General features: G+C 42.3%; 1 protein-coding gene across 1 annotated transcript in view; it reads left to right on the forward strand.

Moving 5' to 3' along the window:
* The window catches only part of TG (thyroglobulin), a 148,073-nt gene continuing 127,097 nt past the window's right edge, over positions 800-21,775 (forward strand). The window contains exons 1-16 of the mRNA XM_021386419.1: positions 800-863; positions 2,331-2,439; positions 3,625-3,722; positions 4,188-4,391; positions 4,676-4,835; positions 7,683-7,789; positions 8,824-8,967; positions 10,628-10,813; positions 13,876-14,937; positions 15,439-16,026; positions 16,860-17,102; positions 17,475-17,612; positions 18,163-18,240; positions 18,589-18,701; positions 19,371-19,482; positions 21,029-21,229. Of these exons, the coding sequence (XP_021242094.1) occupies positions 800-863; positions 2,331-2,439; positions 3,625-3,722; positions 4,188-4,391; positions 4,676-4,835; positions 7,683-7,789; positions 8,824-8,967; positions 10,628-10,813; positions 13,876-14,937; positions 15,439-16,026; positions 16,860-17,102; positions 17,475-17,612; positions 18,163-18,240; positions 18,589-18,701; positions 19,371-19,482; positions 21,029-21,229 (3,607 nt within the window). The remainder of the gene's footprint in view (positions 864-2,330; positions 2,440-3,624; positions 3,723-4,187; positions 4,392-4,675; positions 4,836-7,682; positions 7,790-8,823; positions 8,968-10,627; positions 10,814-13,875; positions 14,938-15,438; positions 16,027-16,859; positions 17,103-17,474; positions 17,613-18,162; positions 18,241-18,588; positions 18,702-19,370; positions 19,483-21,028; positions 21,230-21,775) is intronic.

A 21,775-nucleotide genomic window follows, 5' to 3' on the forward strand; every position in this document is an offset into this window, starting at 1 on the left:
TGCTGTATAAAGTGCTCTGTGCAAGTGGAGTTGAAGCAAAATGTCAAAGGCATTTGACTCTGACCCTCAATTCCCTTCATGGTTGGGGAAGCTGCAGCTATCCTGCTTCTCATTGTATAACTGCAGTATTGCTCATAGTGCTGCGCTGCTTGGAGGCCTACCTCTCACCTGTCCCCACAGTGGTCTTAGCTCTATGAAAACACAAAAATAATGTGTTTATAATAAGGAGCACAAAGCTTTAATAACAGAGGCAACCTATGGCAGCTTTAAGCTTGTATTTAAACATTATTATATTTAAACATACTATGAAATTTCTTGAGTGTTGGCAGTATTATTCACAAGTCTGACCCATGCCACGTATATTTCGGGACTATAACTTGCCATTGGCCCAGTGGCATATCAGGCTCCTGTGCAAGGGACTTCTAGTTCAGCACAAATGCTTGCACCTCAGCACAGTGACAACTGACATGGGGCCACATTGCATGTTGATGTAACTAAGTCCAAAGCCAGCCCCTGTGGCTGCTGTTTGTCCTCCTTTCCAATGGCTGGCTCCTGCAGTGCTCCCTGGAGAGGGATGACAACTTGCTGACGGAAACCATGAGGGCAGTTCCAGGTGAACGGACCTCTTGTAGTTTTCGCAGAAACACTGTATGCGTCACTTGCCCAATTCTATGCCCAGTCTACCAGCACACAAGTGAACCTGTCCGAGCAACAGTTGCTATAAAAAGGGAGTTGAAGGCTGCATGCGGTGTGCAGGGCACTTCGGTGACACAAAGGGATGGAGCTGTCCCATCGCACGATGGGCTCCATCCCAGCTTGCACCCTTCTGTGCTTTATTAGTATAGCAGCAGCCAATATATTTGGTAAGTACACTTGTTCTTTTACTTTGCTCGTATACAGTAGTGACTGTGCTCCTGTGATCTTTGTGCTGCTGTGTACATTATTCCAACTAAGCAGCTAATGAACTTGAGTCCTGCACATCACAAATCCAAACAGTGGTTGTGTGATGTGCAGGCTGAGTTTGGGCTCCGGGTTAAATCCTAAACTGTGAGGGTGTCTACATGATCAAGACTGTCTGAGTTCAGTACATATGGATCTTGGGTAGAAAAACTAAGTTTTCTGGAAAAGCAGGATGGACTAGAGAAGAAGCGTGGGTAGAAAAGGGTGGTGTGAAAGTCTTCTATTTCTGTGTCCTATCACTGAATTTAGGCTTTAATCTCAATTTAAGATATTGGATAGTCTGAATGTTGTCCTCATTTCTCTTCGGTCTGTTTAAAGAATTCGAGTTTGGTAGTCCTGAAGGACCAGCAATGTAAGTCATCCACTAATGTTTTAATTCAAGTGCCTTAGTAAGCTGTACAAAGCACTGTACAAAGGGACAGAGCAACTGGCTCACTCACAATTGAGATGAAAAGGATGTGAGGGTTGTCTAAGTGTGGATATCTGTAGGTGAGCCAACCTAAAATCCCTTATGGTCTGGTGGCAATTTCACGTGGGCTTAAAACACCATAAAAACTCACAGAAAAAGTGATTGACAGTTCTGAGGTGCCCAGAAAACACCTCTGGCTGAAGTCCGTGAGCTGCAAGTCATTGAGAATTGAAAAGAATTCAGAATACTTATGATGTATTTTCACTACTATCAATTCAGACCAACCTAATCTGTTCTGTGAAAGAGAACCTACAGAATTTCACTGTTCTCTTAAAACAGCAGACAAATTTGGTTTGAATGCATTAAGAACTGAAGGATAAAATGTTCTCTTTATTAAGAGAACAGCTGGTGGCTTCAGCAGCTAACCACGTGTACTGGACAAGATTGAGAAGGGCTCCAAATATGAACCAGTCTGGCGCTAACTGCTAGATACTGATTCTTTTTAGTTCTTCCTTTGATTAAGAAGAAATGCCTTTCTTTTTTATTGAATAGTGACTGTTATTTAACTTTATTTATAACTTTATTTGGTTTCAATAAAGAACAAATACTCAGAAACACAAATAGTGATGTCCCTCCTGCTGAGGAATGGACGTGGCTGAGGCAATGTGCTGTTTTGTGGAGATAACCACAACAAATGAAGTAAACTACTCAGGTACCAGAAAATGGTGCCACAGCATTGGACAGAGCTGAATCTAAAAACAGGAATGGTGAAAGGGCCTTGGGAGCACCTCCATCACACCTGGCGGCTCTGCTGGTTTTTCTGTGCCTTTCTCTGCTGTCCCATACAGAAAGGCACACAAGAAACAGTAGGGAAATAACCAGAGAGGACTCGTGATAAGTTTTGATAAGAACAGGCTAATCATGACATCACACTTAATGTTCACCTTCTTGATGCTTTCAGAGTACCAGACAGATTCCCAACCATTACGTCCATGTGAACTTCAGAGGGAAAAGGCTTTTACAAGAGGAGAAACCTACATTCCTCAGTGTTCGGAAGATGGCCAGTTCAGGTAATTTGTTCTTGCTGTAGTTCTGCTCTTTTACTATATAACTTTTCACTGCTACTGAAATCTTTAGCTTCAGTTTTGAAGAGCCTCCCTATCAGTGGGCTGGATGGCGAGGTACTCAGAGTCTGAGGGGACTTCATAGAGCCGTGTGGCAGATCCAGCCTCTCCTGAGTGAATTCCCTGTTGCTGGAATTAATCTCTAGGCTAACAGGTTAATCCAAGAGTAATAGACTAATCTTGCTGCAGATTGCTGTGTAATGCAGCTGATGTTTTCCCATGCATATCAGTGAACATGAAACCTGTGGCCAGTGTGCCTGCTGGCATAGATGTGCTAAGCTGACTTGAGGAGTTATCTGCACTTCTTTAAGTAGTGCAGTTGGATTTCTTCCAAAGACGGTAAAAAAAATAATCATAGAATCACAGAATTATTAAGTTTGGAAAAGACTCCAAGATCAGTCCAACTATCCACCAGTACTGCCCACTAAGCTGTGTCCCTGAGTACCACATCTCCATGTTTCTTGAACACCTCCAGGGACGGTGACTCCACCACTTCCCTGGGCAGCCCGTTCCAACACCTCACCACTCTTTCTGAGAAGAAATTGTTCCCAATATCCAGTCTGAACCTCCCCTGGTACAACTTAAGGCCATTCCCTCTTGTCCTATTGCTGTTACCTGGGAGAAAATGTTGACCCCCACCTTGCCACAACCTCCTTTTAGAGAGTTGTAGAGGATGATAAGGTCTCTCCTGAGCCTCCGCTTCTCCAGACTGAACTATTAGGTAGACCCAGAGGATTTAGCAATACAGTCCTTTGTGATTAGAATCATAGAATCACAGAATTAGCTAGGTTGGAAAAGACCTACAAGATCATCCAGTCCAACCATCCACCTACCACCAATAACCCCACTAAACCATGTCTCTCAACGCTATATCTAAATATTTCTTGAACACCTCCAGGGATGGTAACTCAACCACCTCCCTGGGCAGCCCATTCCAGCGCCTGACCACTCTTTCAGAAAAGTAGAATTTCCTAATGTCCAGTCTAAATTTCCCCTGGTGATTCCCTGATTCCCTGATTCTATTATTTGAAGTAGTAAGTACTTGAGCCTGTTTGCCATGGTTTGTGCCCCATATTGACTAAGGACTTTGGAGTTAGCAGAATAAAATCTATTATTCACATTCTCCTTCAGGGCAGTTCAGTGCAGTAGGAATGGTCTTTCCTGTTGGTGTGTAGACGAGAATGGCATCGAGGTACCTGGCAGCAAACAGAATGGATATCCCATATCTTGTAAGTCAAAGGTTTTCGGTTTTGTTCAAAATGTTTTTTTTTAAAAAGTGAACATTTGAACTATTGAAACAAAGACCATGTTTACCCTAGATCTTAGATGGACTCTATTTTGTGGTTTCTCACTGAATCTTTCCGGTGGAAGTTCTTGTCTTTCTGAGGAGAGGATCAAGGAAATTTGATATACCTGTATCAGGTTGTCTGTATTCATGAAGGCCCGAATAACATAAACCATAAATAAAAGTTTAACTGATTGTAATCACTTATGAGTTGGAGAGCTTGAGCCCCATCTGTGGTGGGTTTTTCGATACCAGTTTTCATGACCTCAACTTCATCAGTGTCTTGATGCCTCCTGGGTGACAAAATCAGAATTTTTCCTTCTCAGAAAATTCAACCGTTGTTTAAAAATAGATGATTCTGTGTCCAATAATTAACTTCCTCTAACAGTGTCCCTCTCTGGTGCTGCAGGCTTATCCTTCTGCCAGCTGCAAAAGCAAAGAGTCTTGGTGAGTCGCTACATCAACAGCAGTAGCATCTCCTACATCCCTCAGTGCCTGGACTCAGGGGCATTTGATGTGGTGCAGTGTGACGTGGAGCTGGGTCAGTGCTGGTGTGTAGATCCAGAAGGAATGGAGATTTATGGCACCAGGCAGAGAGGAAAGCCAACACGATGTAAGTAGTATTCAACAAAACAATGAGTTTTGTAGGGATGAAAGGTTTGATGTGAATGAAAGCTGGTAAATAAGCAGCTTGGGCACTGTGGCCTACACTTATCCTATAGAAGTATAAGTGCTTAGTGGAGAAATTCAAATTAAGTCCCTTTTTCCTTTGGCTATAAAGAGAACACATGACACCAATGTTTGCATGTTCAATGTAATTAATCTAGGCCTTTTCTACACCATGGGATTTTTTGTGTGATGTTCAACACTAGTAAACATTACTGTTTTTCCTGTTAGGTCCAGGAACCTGTGAGATCCGAGACCGTCGCATTCTGCATGGGGTTGGGGAGAAGAGCCCACCACAGTGCTCAGCAGATGGAGAGTTTCTGCCCGTCCAGTGCAAGTTTGTCAACACAACAGACATGATGGTTTTCGATCTCGTTCATAATTATAACAGGTAAGAACACAGGCTTCCAAAACAGGGAGTCAGTGCTGCTCAACTCTTCAAGGCAGGATCTTACTGCATTTTTTTCCCCATGAAATCCTTCTGCTATGATTATGTCTGATATTATCTCCTGCTAACGAACTGACCAAGTAAGAAACATTTTCTTCTGAATTAAATTTGTTCTTCTGCAAAATTTTTCTGTATTCCATTCCTGCAGTGTAGTCAGTGTGACTTTGCATAGTGTTGATTGCCACTTTAGGATCTGCATTTGGGAAAGTAGCCAGGGAGACCTTTCAGAGAAGCAGAGAACAGTACCTGAGATAGATACAAAAGAAAGAATGAAATTCATATGTATAGATGAGGTAAGAAAGATAATTCCATACAGAAAAACAGAGAGACAACTGGCAACACATAAAGAGCAAGTTACTCGTGACACTGGGAAAACTTTTGTCCATTTACAGTGTGCTGGAGTTGCTCATAAAGGTGAGCAAGCAAGGGATGTGACATACAGACCAGCTTCAGTGATTGGAGTAGGCTGGGGGAGATTTTGAAATGCTGGTTTGAATGCTCTTCAGTGGGAGCAGGGAGCTTTTGTCCTTTGGAGGAATAAGGAATTAATGTTCATAAAGAGAAATAAGGGCTGGGAAAGGGGAGATGCAGAGGGAAGAGGTCTGGTCTGGAGAAGCGTCCTCGTCTGAGTGTCGCAATCAGCACATTTCTCCAGAGGAGGGCAGTGGAGTAAATCTAATGTCTTGTTCTGCTTTGACTCAGTTTGGAGAGAATAAAGCAATGCTTTAAATTAATACATTTTAATTTTTTTTACATTTTTACTTTATTATAGTTTTTAGCGTTTGCTCCCATTGGGAGGTTTGTCTGGAAAAGATCTGCAGGACTGGGCTCTTCTTGTGTCCGTGTCATGTAAATAATCACGGCAGGACCATTTCACTTCCAGCTATCTGTCTTTCTAATTATGGCACAGGCTTAATCCATATGCATCTGATCTGAGTACCCTAGGTAATTAATATATTTATTTTTCACAGCATTCCTGCAGGGAATATTATTATCCTGTCCTATAAGCAGGTAGCCAGAATACAGCGTTGAAGTAACAAATTCCAAAGCAAAGAAATATAGCAAACACAGAGATTAAACCCCTATTTTAGAAGTTTGGTTTCATGCTCTGATCATTGGAGAATCATTCTTTGGCTCCAAGAACTGATTTTTGAAATCCATGTGTCACTTAACTCCCTTCCCAAATGATTTCCCCACACTTTCCCAGCTATTCCAGAATAAATGAGTGTGTTATATATATAATGGAGAAATTTGGAAAGTGTAAGGCTAAGATTTTCCTAAGAGGAAGATGTTTGGAAAGAAAGATAAGCCCAAATTTGTTGCCTTACCCAAGTACTTGCCTACTGTTACTTCTTTCACACAGACTGTGCTCGGGTCCAACTTGGATAGGCAGCTGTATAGAAAGCCCTGTGGCAATTACTGGGGGAAGTAATCAAGAATCCAAAAATCAGTATTTTTTACTTAGTTGCTATAACTTTCATCAGATTAAATACCTTGGTCACTGTCTTACCCCAGTTCACTGGAGGTTCTGCCCTATTACGGTCTCAGAATAGAATCATAGTATATCCCGAGATGGAAGGGACCCACAGGGATCCCTGAGTCCAACTCCTGGCTCTGCACAGGAGCACCCAAAATTCAAACCCTATGTCTGAAAGAGTTGTCCAAGTACTTATTGAACATTGGCAACTTGATGCCATGGCCGCTGCCACAGTGTTTCTCGGGTGCCTTGCAGAATGTGCACGTTAGAGCAGACCTGAGACTGCAGTAGAGTGGTACTGGGACTGAGGCTAGTTTTGGTCTCAGTTAGATTATGGAAGGTTATGGGTTTCCTGTAAAATTCTTGTGCTTGTCAACCTTTCTTTTTCTTGATCAGGGTGCTCATCAAGAGCTTTTTAGCTTCCTTGCTAAAAACCTACTCTGACTCCGCCATTCTGTGAATGCCTTGAGCAGAATATTCCACTTCCCTTTTACTAGATTTTTCCAAATAAGCCACATGTGGCTGGGACATGAGGCCTTTATCATATTTCAGTGCTAAGATATGTCTCTGTAAACTAATACAGTTGTTTTGAAATGTGGTGAAAATGTCCCATTGGCCATAATGCCTCAGTCTAGCAAACAAAATCTTCCAGTAGTTTGCAGAAACCCTGGAGTGTCTGTCAGTTAAGATCACATTTATTATGTTTTTTCCCACTCTACCTTATTAAGTTTCCTTCCTAAACCACAGCTTTGCTGGAATCTGGCTGTTGTCGCTCCTAGAATATTCTACTGGGAACTACCATTTCTTTGATCTCCCAACGTAGGAGTCAATCTCACTTGTAATACATTAGAAACCTTTTCTCTTTAATCCTTTGAGCCATTCGCTCTGAATGAAAAAGATTAGCGATGTTTTTATCAGCTTTTATGCTTAGTTCAGTGAAGAAAGCCTACATAGCATGGAGGGAAAGGAAGCAGCCTGTTTGTTTAGGTAGTCTGCCACTCTGTGCAGATTGTGGCAGGAGCTAAGGAATGGCTGTTGTATTAACATTAGGCCAACATGTGCCTATTCTACCCTCTTTGGCAGGCTTCAACGGTGAGAACAGAATTGAAAATGAATACTAAAGGCTGGGTGTGTGCATAGGAAGGATAAGGAATCTGTCTGAAGGGAGATCTTACTGTACTGTGCTTGGTTAAAAAATGCAGGAGACTTGTTAGCCTAGTGGAATGCTGATTTGGATCATGTCAGAGTGTGCTTTGTTGTTGGTGTCAGTGGGCCTCCCTGCGCCCTTCACAAGAGGCTGCTTTTCCTTCCAGGCTCCCAGTGGCTTTCCAAACCTTCAGCTCCTTCCGGGAGACATTCCCAGAGGTCTCTGGGTACTGCTACTGTGCGGACAGCCTGGGGAGAGAGCTCGCAGACACCGGTGAGTACTTCCCAGCGTCTCAGCTTCAGTGTGTTGAATTCCCCAGCAAAAGGGCAAGTAATAAGCATCAATCTTCAGCTTCATTTGGGATCCAAGTGCATTCTTGCAAACACACAGACCACTTGATGTGACCAGTGTTTGGGAAAGGCTGAAGCTCTCTCATGACATTCTCTCTCAAGATTAACCCCACCCTTGGGAAGAGCACTCCAGCCAGCTGCAAACAGAGTCAACCCTGCCCATTCTAAGGTGCTGGAACAGGACTTTTGCACGTCCACCCTCTGTCCATCTTAGAAAGCTGGATCCTATTCAGTGTCCAATTAGCAAATGTAGGGGAATATAAGGGACCTGAAAATTGAGCTTTTTTCTTCTTGCTCAGATAGATGGTCTTTCCTTGTTTTCTCATAGACCCCGGTTACTGTTCAGGCGTATTAGTAGTTGATGGGAAACCTTACAGAATTTTTTTTCCAGAAAAGAGAAGTGAGGAGGGTGAAGTGGCCTCCCAAGTCCACTTCCTTAGATATTTCTGTTTGAAAAATAAAAGCAAAAGACAACAACAACAAAAACCCTTAGGAAAAATGCAGAACATGATGGATTAAAATGTATATGGTAGATGAAAACTTCAGTATTTAATTCCCATGAGTATGAGAATTTCTTCTAAAATCTGTGCACTCGGAAGAACTAGTGCACATCTTTTCATTTGCTTAATTTAGTAAACCAAAATGGTCAGGAATTGGTTTTTGGAAACATCAGTGATATAATTGCACAGTTTCAGTGTCTCTACTGCAAAGTGAACTGAGCACAACCACAGCCCAATGCTGGTTACTGGATGTTCCTTCTGCTCGTTAATGGTGATGACTGATGACTGGGCCCTCAGCAGCACATTGTGTGGTGTGATGCATTAGGGTAATGCAGCATAAGTTCGCATTTGGGCCAGTTTATAGGCCTGGTTTTCTTTTTCCTAATACATTTCCAGTTCTGCTTCTCTGGTGCAAAGCAGATGACTGCTGTCTTAAAAGGAGACCTCTGTTTCCCAGGCCTGGAGCTGCTGCTCGATGAAATTTATGACACTATTTTCTCTGCGCTGGAGCCTGCCCGTACATTCACAGAGACCAGCGTGTACCGGATCCTGCAGCGGCGCTTCCTGGGGGTGCAGCTGGCCACCTCTGGCCGATTCAGATGTAAGTAGTGCCCAGGTGACTCCCTGAAAATCGTATGGTGATTTTGGAGTTGATGTATGACAGCTGCCATTGCGGAGACTTGTTTTAATAGTCTCTTGCATTTAAGCTTATAGTAAGAATCAAGGTCCTTCCATTGCAGCTGACTTTTAATCTCTGGGCTAAGATTCTTAGCATCAGGCTGTACTTAACCTATGGAGGAAGCTTTCCCATGCACTTGAGGTTTGCATTAATTGAAAGCCGGTGAACTCTGCGTAGTTCTTGCTTTGACATTCTGGAGACAGATCTAATGTTTTATTACACTAAAAGCCTGAGAAAATGCTTCTTAATTTATGACACTACAGTCAGAAATAGGAAGGGTCTTACACTGGCCACAGTGTGCTCCATCCCCACGAGACTATACACGAGGTTGCAGCGCCTGAGTGAGTAAAGCTGAGCTTCTGGATCTGCCCTTGGGTCCCTTCTGCCTGGGGAGGGCAGGCAAATGAGGAGAGCTTTCCTGCCTGTAGGCAATGAACTCTGCAAGGCAAGCAGGAAGGTGCCTCCTTCCCTGCACCAGAGCCTTCGAGAACTGCCTTGCCTGATGAGAGTTTGTGTCCCCCGGCGTCGTTCTTCATCCTCCCATCCAAACTCCTCTCATGCTGACATCTGACCCTCACTAAGGAGTTATTGATCAGATACCAGTGGAGGTCTTCCAGCCACATGGGTCACACAGTTTGTCCATTTCTGGGACAAGCTATCCTTCTGGGAAGTCTGGTAAGCATCTTCCCCCTCCCAGTTCTCAGTGCTGTGAAGCATACTGTGCCTGCAGATGGAGGCAGTTCAGTGGGAATGAAGCTATAACAGCCACCAGATGGAGATGTGACCACACTCGTTAGCCACTGACCATGATGCTTTGGTGAATTACCCAGGATTTACACCACCACCTGAGGTCAGGCACATTATGTGCTGCCAGGAAAGATGTCAGACTCCCTGGATGAAGGCTTTGTTCTGATGTGATGCTCTCACTGTATCAGCCTGACGGCCGAGTGAAGCTGAAATGCTCTGGAAAGTGAGGAATTCTTAGGCTATGGGATTGTATCTTTATAGAAAAGGCAAGGCTTCTGTTGGAAGGGCTGAGGCTAGTGTTAGTAGACCATAAGTCATATCAGAAAGTGTGCTTCTCTGCCATTCTGACCAGTTTGACAGGGATAGAGGCTTCTGTTCCCTGCAGGGGTATGGAAGAAATTGATGGTCTCAGCACAACTCTCTGCAATGAGATACGGAGCCTGTGGCAGGAGCAGTACCTCATTCTCACTGGAAGCACTGCACTGTACATACTTGTGTCTCTGTCTCCCATGCTGCACATCTGTCCCTGCTGACCACCTTTTCTGTTGCATTAAGGGCCAGAGCTCTCTGAGTGAGCGATGCTTGGTCTCCCCTTAACTATGGCTGAAAAATGAGTTGAGGTTAATTTAGTTTTTAGAAATGACTTCCTACTGAAGAAAACTATGGAACTGATTCCCTTGTGTGAAAGAGGATGGAGAATTTCTATCTTGGACTGGTACTTGAAGTTTCAGGAAATTAAACCTTTTTTTCTCCAGGCTTGGCAAAAATAAATAAATGATTGAATCAAGCAGAGATGGCTTTGAAACCTTAAGCTTTTCCTCCTCTTTTCTTCCAGGCCCCTCAAAATGTGAGGTAGAACGGTACGCAGCCCTGCGCTACCAGCATGCCTACGTCCCATCGTGTGACGCTGACGGGGGCTACACAGCAGTGCAGTGCCAGCAGGGAGGACAGTGTTGGTGTGTGGACACAAAAGGGCAGGAGGTCCAGGGCACGAAGAGACCAGGACAGCCCCCAGCCTGTGGTATGTACGAGGTTTGCATAGGGGAAAATGCTAGCAGGCAGCACTGCCTTGTACATCCACGTATGCTTTCAGTTCAAGCCAGTCCCACTCGCCATTCCCCTCCCTGCTGTGGGAATTTTGTAGATGACTGAAAAAATGAAGGACCAGTTCCCTTCTTGGATCTGACAGATTGTGGTGCTCATAAGCTGGTATCCAAATACCTCTGTGGGGCTAAGAACCGCATTTGAATGAATTATTAAATTCCATATTAATTTAATTTTCCTTTATGATCTGCCTTCTGCCTTTTAGTTTTTCACACATTTAGAAAATCTATCCCTTGACTCTAGGAGTCTCTAGGTCCCAATATCATAAAATCAGACAATCATTAAGGTTGGAAAGATCAGTAAGGTCATCTAGTCCAACCATCAATATCTCTCATAGCGTTAGGTTGTGATGTTTTGGATTTACCCCCTTGTTTTGGTGACATGCTACTGAACTTCTGTCTCTCTCTGTCTCATCTTGAACGTTTTTTTTCTGTATTTCTTTCAGTGCATACTTGACCATGAAAATTGTCAAATCTGGTAGAAAACTATTTAGAGAAGGTGTCTGAGTTTGTGCTTTGAGAGGGATTTCATTAAGAATCCATCATCAAATCAGCATTCCAAATGGAAATGACAGCAGAAATGTTGAATGGCCGGAGGGGAGGAGGAAAGTTTAAAAACCTTCACTCCAAAGTGTACTACCTCAGCGTTCAGGATTGCGCCAGAGGGCTGGGGCACGAGGTCTTAGTTCTGGATGCCTTCAGGGGAGTTCATATCTCTGCCTACAAGACACAGTTGTACCATACAGATAAAGAAAGGAGGAATCTACCCTGGGTGTTATGATTCCAAGTCAGTCAGCATGCTCCAAGCACAGACAGGCTTACAATAAAATGAAAATTTTCGCATGCCTCCAAGGCTGATCACCAAGGATATTGCAAGGAAGCCTCCGAGAGGCCTCACCATATGTTGGAGTTGGTTGTTTTCTCTTTGCATGTGCCCTGCTGAGCCTTCTTGATAATTTTTCGGGGGGCATGAATTGGGGCTGCTTGCAGCTTTTAGAGGCAGACTCAAGAAATTTAAGCAGGGAATATTTCTGTGGAGGTTTTTCAGGCTAACACTGAAAAGGTATTTCATGAGAATATAGCTGGAGTCTGTGGCCAGCCAGCTACATGCCATGTGCATATCTTCTCTGTTCTGTTTTATTTCCTTGTGATTTCTTCAGCTGTTACTCCCAACAGTGTTCACACTGGAGGAAGCAGAGATGTAGGTAAGGGGAACACCTCAGGTCACACAAGTACCATGAAATTCGGATAGGAACATACTCCTTTTCAGACCCTACAGTAAATTCACCCCAGCAGTGCTGTTCTGTTTATTCCTTCTCATTTTACTTTGCTTCAACAGTGAGTAGGAGGGCAGAGCATTTAAAGACTGTGTTCCTACATTTGTTTTCGATTAGCGTACTTGGGGATTGTGGCTTACACTAACTTATTGGTCCCTAGAGGAATGTTCTTCATCCCTGTTACTGAGAGCTAGCACTGAACGCAGGAGGGGCCCATCCTACAGAAAATGCCTTTACAAAGGAAGCACTGTGAGGGACCCTGAACCCATGCCAAGAACTGCGGCACAGAACAAAGGTTCTAAAAGAAGGAGCGAGAAAGATGCTGATCAGAGAGCCTCAGATTACTTGTTAACCTGTTTGAGCAGCTTTTAGGATTTCCAGCTTCTGTCCTCACTGTTAGCACTGTTCGTTTTATAATAGTGCCTGAAATTGAAATGGATGAGGAATGAGGATGGGGATGGGTAATAGGGATAGGGATGCAGAATAGGGATGGAGGTGGAGGTGGAGATGGATATGGAGGTGAAGATGGAGATGGAGATGGAAATGGGGGTATCCAAAGCAATGCTGGATCATACAAAACTGTTTTTTCACCATTCTGTCCCCAGCGGAATCTGCAGTAGTTTTTAGGGAGAAAGAAAACAAAGAGCAATTCTTTGATATATTATCTCGGCAGACTAGTCACTCCCCAGACTAGAGGTTTAACCTAGATCATTGTGTTCAGCATTCCCCTGAGGAGTCACCTTCCAAAGATTTGTCTAGTCACTCTTTAAACTTTTATCCTTCCTAGCATCCTCCACTAATAAGTTTCATGATCATAGTTACGTGCTCCACTTCTTGCTTATTTTAGAGTGTTTGTAACAACAAAGTCTTTCATTTTTCTTCTTTCTTTTGAGCCTTAAGCTGATTTTTTTCAGAGGTCCTTCCTCAGAGATGTGTTGCAGACTGACTTGTTGCCATTGCTGTCTGCATATGAACGTACAGAGACTTGGCTGGAAAGAGGCACCTGTGATATAGCTCACTTGAGATGTGGGTAGCCAGGGACACTAAGACCTGTTGGTACCCTCAGATCCCTGACATTTACTTTTGTTGGAATTTTACAATTTTCTCTCCCGTTTAGAGCTCAGTTTTGAATCCCATCTGGTCCTTGGCACTCCATTACTGCTAATTTTAACAATCCATTTTCAAAACTCGTGTTCTGAATGCTTCACTATGAAACTATAAATGTCTGGGTAGGAAACCTCCATAAATTTCTCATTAGTGAGCATTCATTAAAATGACTTTCTTTTCGGTAATCTATTTCCCTTTCTCTTGTCCACATATTGCATCTGAATCATGTGCAATTTTTATTAGAACTGGACATCCTACCAGAGTATTAATGTATTTGAAAAATACTTTATTTATAGTTTATCAAACATAAAAGCAGGAATGAGGATTTGCACTGGAAAACAATAGAACCAAATAAAGACCAAGAGCAGTAAATTCAGACATGGTGAAGGAAGTTTGTGTCTTGAATGTAAAAGTTTATTTCTACGTTACTCTTAGCAACACTTTAAATTTCTTTATCAGTATGGCTGATGCTTAGTTGGGGAACTAGAAACAAATTGAAGTATACTCAGAGGCATTTACTGAGACTACTTGGAAGATATTTATAGAATAGTGGGTTTTGGAGTTTCCTAAGTTTGTATTTCTTAACCTTTGTTTAGGTGAAGAACAAACGTGCATCTCTGAGCGACAACGGGCCTTGTCAAGGATCTTTTATGGCCCTGCTGGGTACTTCAACCAGCCCGATTTATTTTCCACATCAGATGTGCAGTCAGAGAAAACTGGCTTCTCAAGACCTTGCCCTCCCTCCTTCAAGGAGCTGTTTCTGGACTCTGGATTGTCATCTCCAATCATGCAAAGTCCATTTGCCAGCCAGATTCCTGGACTAGAATCCATCCTTAGTGAAGCCATCACAGGAATGTTCCCATCAAGGGAACTGGCTCAAGTGGCATTGCAATTTACTGCCAATCCAAAACGCTTCCAAGAAAATCTCTTTGGAGGAAAGTTCTTGAAGAATATGATCCAGTTTAACTTTACTGGGGCACTTGGCACTAGTGGCAAATACAGCATTGGGCAGTTTTTCACACAGGAAGATGCAGCAGGGAGGAACAGTGGCCAAGGCCTTCTGCAATCAGCTGAGGCATTTTCATTGGAAGTATCAAAGGGGAGCTCCATTTTGAGTCAAGCTCTTGTAGGCAGCTTTGGCCGCACAGTAACTCTTCAGGACAATCAGAATATGATGAAATTCCTTTCCTCTGTCCTGGAACTTCCAGAGTTCTTTGCTTTTCTTCAACAAGTGATTTCTGTCCCCAGAAGCATTGCTGAAGATTTAGGCGAAGTGGTGAAGCTAGCACTGGGATCCAAAGACTGTGGTGAGGAGCCAAGGGACCTGTTTGTTCCAACGTGTACTAAGGAGGGGAGATATGAGGAAGTTCAGTGCTATGAAGGAGAGTGCTGGTGCTTGGACACTTCAGGTAAAGAAGTCCCAGGCTCAAGAGTTCAAGGTGAACGTCCAAGGTGTCCCTCTGATTGTGAGAAGCAAAGGAGAAACTTGCAAAACTTGAAACAAAGCCTGTCTGCAGGATCAGATCTTTTTATTCCCTCTTGTACCAAGAATGGAGACTTTCTGCCACTTCAGTGTTATGGGACAAATTGCTTCTGTGTTGATTTGAATGGAAAGACTATTCCAGGAATAAGAAGAAATGCTGGAAAACCCATGCAATGTAAGTTCTGGGAATTAGGAATTTAAAGATAATTCTTTACTTCGTTTGAATTTCATGATTTATTTCTTCACATTTGATTGTTTCTAGAAATGTATGAATGATTGTTCCTTAACAGAAAAGAATATTATCCCTACAGCTGAAGGGGAATTAAGGGAAATAAAGTGTATGTAAACCTTGATATCCTTGGTCTTAGAGACAGTTTAGTGGCATCAAACTCCTATCTCCCCAGTAAGAACTACAAGCATCTAATGTGCTCAGATTTTGTTTAAACTTCTGAGTACATCTCTAAAGCCCCATACACCATGAAGAATCTTACTCTGGCCCAAGAGAGCAGAAATCGTTACCCTTAATAATGGGCCAAAAATGTTGTTGTTTTGGGGACAAATGATGAAGTATCAGTAAAAGTGTTCATGGCATAACAGTGAGGATGTTCAGGTTGTGGGTACTGTATATCTTCAGTGCATTCATAAGATGTGCTGTGCATGTTTTTCATTTCCTCAGGCCCCAGTGCTTGTCAAGTCACAGCTGGACAGGAGTTTCTAAAGACTCTGAAACTCCTGTTGTCAGACCCAAGTGCCCTGTCTCAGCTCTCCAGCATTTACCTACCCCAGTGTGATACTGATGGTGCCTGGAGGCAGGTGCAGTGCAGTGGTCCTCCTGAGCAAGCTTTTGAGTGGTACGAAAGGTGGATTACAGAGAACAATGAAGGCAAAACTCTGCCCATTGCCAATCTACTAAACATCATAATTGGTTATAAAAACGCCTCTTCCAAAAGTTTTTCAGGTTTTATTGAAGCTTTGTATGAGGCTGGGCACCAGAATGTCTTCCCAGCTTTCACCACATATTCATCCTTTGCTGATCTTCCACCTGAAGTACTGGAGGGAAATGTGACCTCTGCATCTGAGAACATTTTATTGGATCCGTACACATTCTGGCAGCTTCTGAATGAGCAGCTGACCTATTACCCGGGAGCCTACACTGATTTCAGTGCTCCGTTAAGCCACTTTGAGCTTCGTGATTGTTGGTGTGTTAACAGTGATGGAGAAGAGCTGCAAGGAACAAAGACGGAAGTGAACCAGGTACCAACATGTAAGTAACAGATTTGCTGGCACATAAATAATAGTTTTTCTGGTCTTTGATTTTATACCACAAGAGAAAAATTCCTTTCGTGTGCAATGAAGTAGGAGATAATGGTCTAGGGAAAACCTATTGATAGTGCCACTATCACTGACCACCTGAGGAAAGAAAACTCATTTTTGAAAAATAAATGGTCTCTCTGCTTTGGCAATATGGAGAAATAAAGTTCTGTATCAAGGTTGTGTAGTTTTTATTATTTGGAGTGTAGTTATATAATGCCAGGTACTTATCCAGATACCAATGGATACTTCAAATCTAGAAGCATTCTGTGAAGACTTGTAGGGAAAATTCACTGTTAAACTATCTGATCTAAAGGACTTTCAAGAATGCCTTAAAATATACAGGAGGAATTTTCTTTACTGTTTCCTGTCACTCAGTCAAGAGTAACAGGTATGGCATAGAAGTCCACTAGGACAAGAGTGAGGCCAGCACTGATGTTTGGTAAGCCCTTTGTCTAGAGCATCTCTACCACAGCTGTTGATCCCTCTTTGGAGTTACTTCAACAGACTAGATTGGAAATGTAGTTGCTAAAACCATAAATCATTCAAATCATATAGTAATTTTCCAGCTGGAAGGAAGAGGCAGGACAGTGAATGAAAAAATTCCATATGGGCAAGTGGTGAAGAAGCCAGTTCTATGGGCAAAAGAGAAAGATGATAAAACAGATTAGCAGAGTTATTCTGGCAGAAAAGCAGAACTGTTTCTGTGTGTTTAACTGCCGTATCCAAGTCTGTAGATGTCTGGAAAGAATAGGTCAATTGTCAGCTTCCCTCTGCTTTCTACAGGTCCTGGTATATGTCAAAGTATTAAGAAAGAAGTCATGAAATTTATAGAGGATACAGAGCAACTCATCCAAGTCTCAAACACTTCTCACTTCCCTTTTGGAGAGAGCTTCTTGATGGCAAAGGGAATACAGCTCACGGACAATGACCTCCTACGTTCTACTCGGCCCTACAAGTCAGAGATGATGGTCTCTGAGAAATTGTTATCGGGCAGTGACTATGCTCTCCAGTTGGCTGCGCAGTCAGGTAGGGGAGGGGGAGATGGGGGCTTGGAATTACAGGGACACATTTTTTACTCAGAACAGGCGTGGAACAGGCTGCCTGGAGAAGCTGTGGATGCCCCATCCCTGGAGGTGTTCAGGACCAGGTTGGATGGAGCCCTAGGGAACCTGATCTAGTGGCTGGAAACCAGTCTATGGCAGGGAGTTGGAAACTAATGGTCTTTAAGGTCCTCTCCAACCTAATCCATTTTATGATTCTATGAATCTATGTTATGTATGACACCTTGCATAAGTAAGATATGGGTACTATATCTACCTTCAGTGTCTGCAAACATGCACTTTTAAAATATCTCTTCTTGTATTGGCCACCAACGTCTCTCCTACTCATATTTTACAGTCTTACATTTCTACTGGCAGAGTCACTTTACATTGAAAGGTTTTGCTGGAGAAGCTATGCATCTGGGATTTCATCCCTATATCCCACAGTGTGATGGCCTGGGAAACTGGGAGCCAACTCAGTGCTATGAGAGCACAGGTGAGCAATCCCTCGCAAAATACTCTAATTTAAAAAATGGAAAACCTGTATTCTTGTAGCTAAACCAGAGAGAGGTGGATAGGTGTGCTACGTGATGGGTAAACAATTGATTGGAATAAGGGACTCAAGTGACAATTCATCGGGTTTCAAAAATGAGTCATTGTTCAGTTACTCACTGCTAGTAGTGCTCCTCAGGAGTCAGCCGAAGGGTCAGCAATTGTTTAATACCCCTGATAATGGTCTGTTAAAGATCAAGGCAATGAGATTGAGTGCTCTGGCAGCAAATTTATGGATTTCAGGAAGTTGCTGGGAGTAGATGATATACTGCATTATGGGGTTTGCAAGAGGAGGTTCTCACCAGAGCTGCTACATTTCTATTCTCACCACTGCTCAGAAGTAAGATCTGTTTTTCTCTGGAAAGCAGAGTTAACTGTGTCTTTGGTTTGCCGACCACTTTCTGCCGTGATGCAGTGAGTCAAAATCCTCCAGGAATGCAACAAATTTAAACAGGATTACTGCAGTACAATATCTGCTTTTCTTCCCTGGACAGGTCATTGCTGGTGTGTGGATGAAAGAGGACGTTATGTTATGGATTCCTTGGTTTCGCGCTCAGCAGAACGTCCCAAATGTCAGTTGGTTTTTCTTCTTAAGTGCTTATTTATTCTTAAAAATTATAATCTTTTTTGAAAATTCTAGAATGCTGTTCATGAAGAGAGGCTTTTTTTAACCAGGAGCCTTTTGTGTTTGATTTGTTCATGTGTATTATTTCATTATGTATGAATTCAGCTCTCGTGATTTGGGAATTGACCCCCTACTGTTGTTACCTGACACTGATCAGGTGTTCCCTGCCTGACACTGCAGCAAAGCCTGCCTTGTGTAGATAAGTGAAGGAGATGGAAGTGTATCCCTTTCTCTAGGTTTGGTTTGAAAAATTCATTTTATTTTAACATGCATACAAATGTTTTCCCTCTCGTAGGTCAGACGTCATGTCAGAGATCTCGAGCCAATGCCTTAATCTCCAGCTGGAGGCAGAGTGGCTCAAAGCTGGGTGCCTCTGCAGCAGATCTGTTTGTTCCCTACTGCCTTGAGGTAATTCAGCGTGGCTGAGGAAAGGTGAATGAAAACCTTCCTGATTTTGCTGCAACCGTGCTAAGGACCCATGGAGTTTCAGTCTAGGCTCACTAATATCCCTTTGTGCATTCTTATCAAACTGAATGAAAAGGGTTCAACAAAACAAAAGGGAGGTTTTGCCCTCCATAAATCAGAATTTAAATAGTTCTGAGATGAAGACCAGGAAAAGGAAGCTCTCTTCCTTCCTACACTTAGCTTGTACTGGGTGGCTCTGCTTAATCCTTGCACAGGGCTGTGTTTAAAAGATGTGATTTAACTGGCACTTGGTAGATTTTTGTTTTATGAGCTATGAGAATGTCAGGATGAGAGGAGAAGGATACAGGTATCCCAACATAGAGTCCATGATGCTCTTGAAACTTGCCAGTGGGTGATGTAGAGTGCTGAGATGGGCACGGAACGGACATTTCAAACCAAAGTTATACCAGAAATTAATCTCAGGGGGCTTTCTACGTACTGCTCCTCTCAGGGCCTGATCTGAGTATTTTAGTATTTTGGTTTTTTTTAACGTTCATTGAAGGGCAAAAGAAATATAACCAAATATTTTAACCAGGATTTTGGGATACGGATTCCACTGTCTCTGTGTTAATATATGTTGCTCTGCAATGACATGTAATCGATATTTCTTAGACAGGAGAATATGCTGTGCTACAGAGATCTTATACAAACACTTGGTGTGTAGATCCTGAGTCAGGAGAAGTATTTCAGCGTGGCGACAAAGATTCAGATGGCAATCCTGAGTGTGAGTAATGCTTCACCCTGTAAATACATACAGGCTGTAATGGCAGTGGTAATGTCTCATGCTTTGCTGCATGTGTACTTCTGTACTTTCCTTTTCGGAATGATTCCCAGGGAACTATGGAGGTCTTATGGTTTGACTCCTCAATGGTAACTTCATGCAAGTACATGTCTTCGAGAGGATAGCTGAACATAGTTTCCCTTTACTTTCATAACATGAAACAAACCAGTGTTCAAAAACTGATCAGTAAACTATTTTCTCTTTATGCTTATGCCACTGCAGAAAAGTCTTTGGGCTCATGAATGAGTTTTCAGGATGAATTCTGAGCAGTTGGAGCTGAGTGACATCCAGTAAGGGAGTAACAGAATCACAGAATCTAGTCCATTTAACATGGTCCTCCACTGCTCTGTGCAGTGTGATTAAATCTATACTACCTTTATGCTGTCTTTGAAAAAATATAGAGGTTGTTCTTCAAATAAAGACAGAACTGTTGAGGTCTCATCAGAGATAAGAGATCTCATACAATGATTCTGTGACTCTGTGACATCATTCTTCCAAAAGGCTGGAGAAGCCCTGCTGATTGAAATTGAGATGCCCAACAGGAGCTAATCCCCTGGCTCTGCTCTTTTGAGCAGTACAGGCAGTTCAAGAGCTTACACTGCTATGTTTCTTTCTTCAGTTCCTCATCTAGTGATTTTTTGATTTCCATCTCTCATAGAAAATCTGAGAGAATAATCTTTTGGATTCAGGCAACATTTCTACAAGAACATCTATATCAAGAGCAGATAATTAATGAGGATGGGATATCAAGTTAGATGATACCTTGGTCTGACCCAGCAAGTCTGCTCATCTCTTCTAATAGATGACCTGCTGATAGAAGTCTGGTTGTAGATGTGCAGCATACCTGATGGGGAATAAGTAACTGTGTGTTCCATAAAGAAATAGCAGTTGAATATGTGTTACCTGAATCACTACCCAAATTTACAAGCATACTCCAACACTTGTGGATGAACAAAATTAGTGAATACCAACTTTACTTCAAGTTGGGGTGAATGTTTTGGATCTTCTTGGGTTTGGATGGTTCCTCAAGCACATGTCACTGTTTTGTTTATTTGTGAGAAATAATAATTATTGCTGTTTATAAGAGTATGCCTGTGTGAGGTAATCTTTTAAACTGAGGCATTTTCCCTACTTTACAATACAAATAATTGCATTATTATTACATTTCTGATGGGCTTGCTCAAAAATTCTTACTAAAAATATTGTTTTAATTAAAAAAAATGTTTAAAAGTCAGCATCTAAGTGCACCGTCAAATTTATAGATATTAGTATAAAATAAATATACATATCATATCTTGTATTTTTTTTCCACCATTCTCTTGGTACAAATTCATACAACATGCACTATAATCTTTATGAAAAAAGAGCGTGTTGTCTAGTGCGACTAAAATTGTGCACATTTCTAAATAAGCTATTACTATAACTTTTTTTCCAGATGATCAGTTTGTCTTCTGTTCTGCATCTTGCAATTATTTTTCTCTCTTTAAAGGTCCTAGTTTCTGTAATATGTTGGAGTTGAAAACTAGTTTACGAGAAGTTGGGAAGGGATACATCCCAAAATGTGAAGAGGCCAATGGGATATTCTCACCTGTGCAGTGCAGCCAGGATGAAGAAAGCTGCTGGTGTGTATTTGACAATGGAGAAGAGGTACCTGGGACACGAGTAAGCGGAGGAAGACCTGCATGTGAAAGTGAGTTGCTGCTTGAGGCATTTTGCTTCTCTGCAAATTCGGCTCTGGAACCTGAGCCAAGTCTAAATTTTTCTAGCATTTTGTTAAGTTTAAGCTTCTCTGTTCAGACTGTTAGAGAGATTTTTGCTCAGGTGGTGTGATTATCTTTGTGTTATAGCAGACTTCAGACCTACCTGGGCATAGTGTCCCATTTTTTTCAAGTGTTTTGTCAGGGAAAAAGGAGAAGGGAATGGATCTTTGACTCCTCCTTATTCATAAAATTGGTTAAATCAAAGAGCTGTTAAACTAAGCTAAGAAGTCAATCTGAACAGTTTGCTGCAAACTTGAACAGCTTCCAGTCTGAGCTGGCTCTGGGATTAAAAGCCATTCAACTGACTGAAATAAAATTTAAAAAATGTATGTTTCTGCCATTCGTACTGATGGCTAGTGATCAGAATTGTGGAAAGGATGTGCCAAAGCACTAGATATCCACAGAGTATTTCCGGCATTATTAGAGCTGTGAAGTACTGGATTTCACTCATGGTTTCCAGTGAGATGTCCAAGTGG

The sequence above is a fragment of the Numida meleagris genome, chromosome 2, assembly GCF_002078875.1.
Source record: "Numida meleagris isolate 19003 breed g44 Domestic line chromosome 2, NumMel1.0, whole genome shotgun sequence".
Classification (NCBI taxonomy): Eukaryota; Metazoa; Chordata; class Aves; order Galliformes; family Numididae; genus Numida; species Numida meleagris.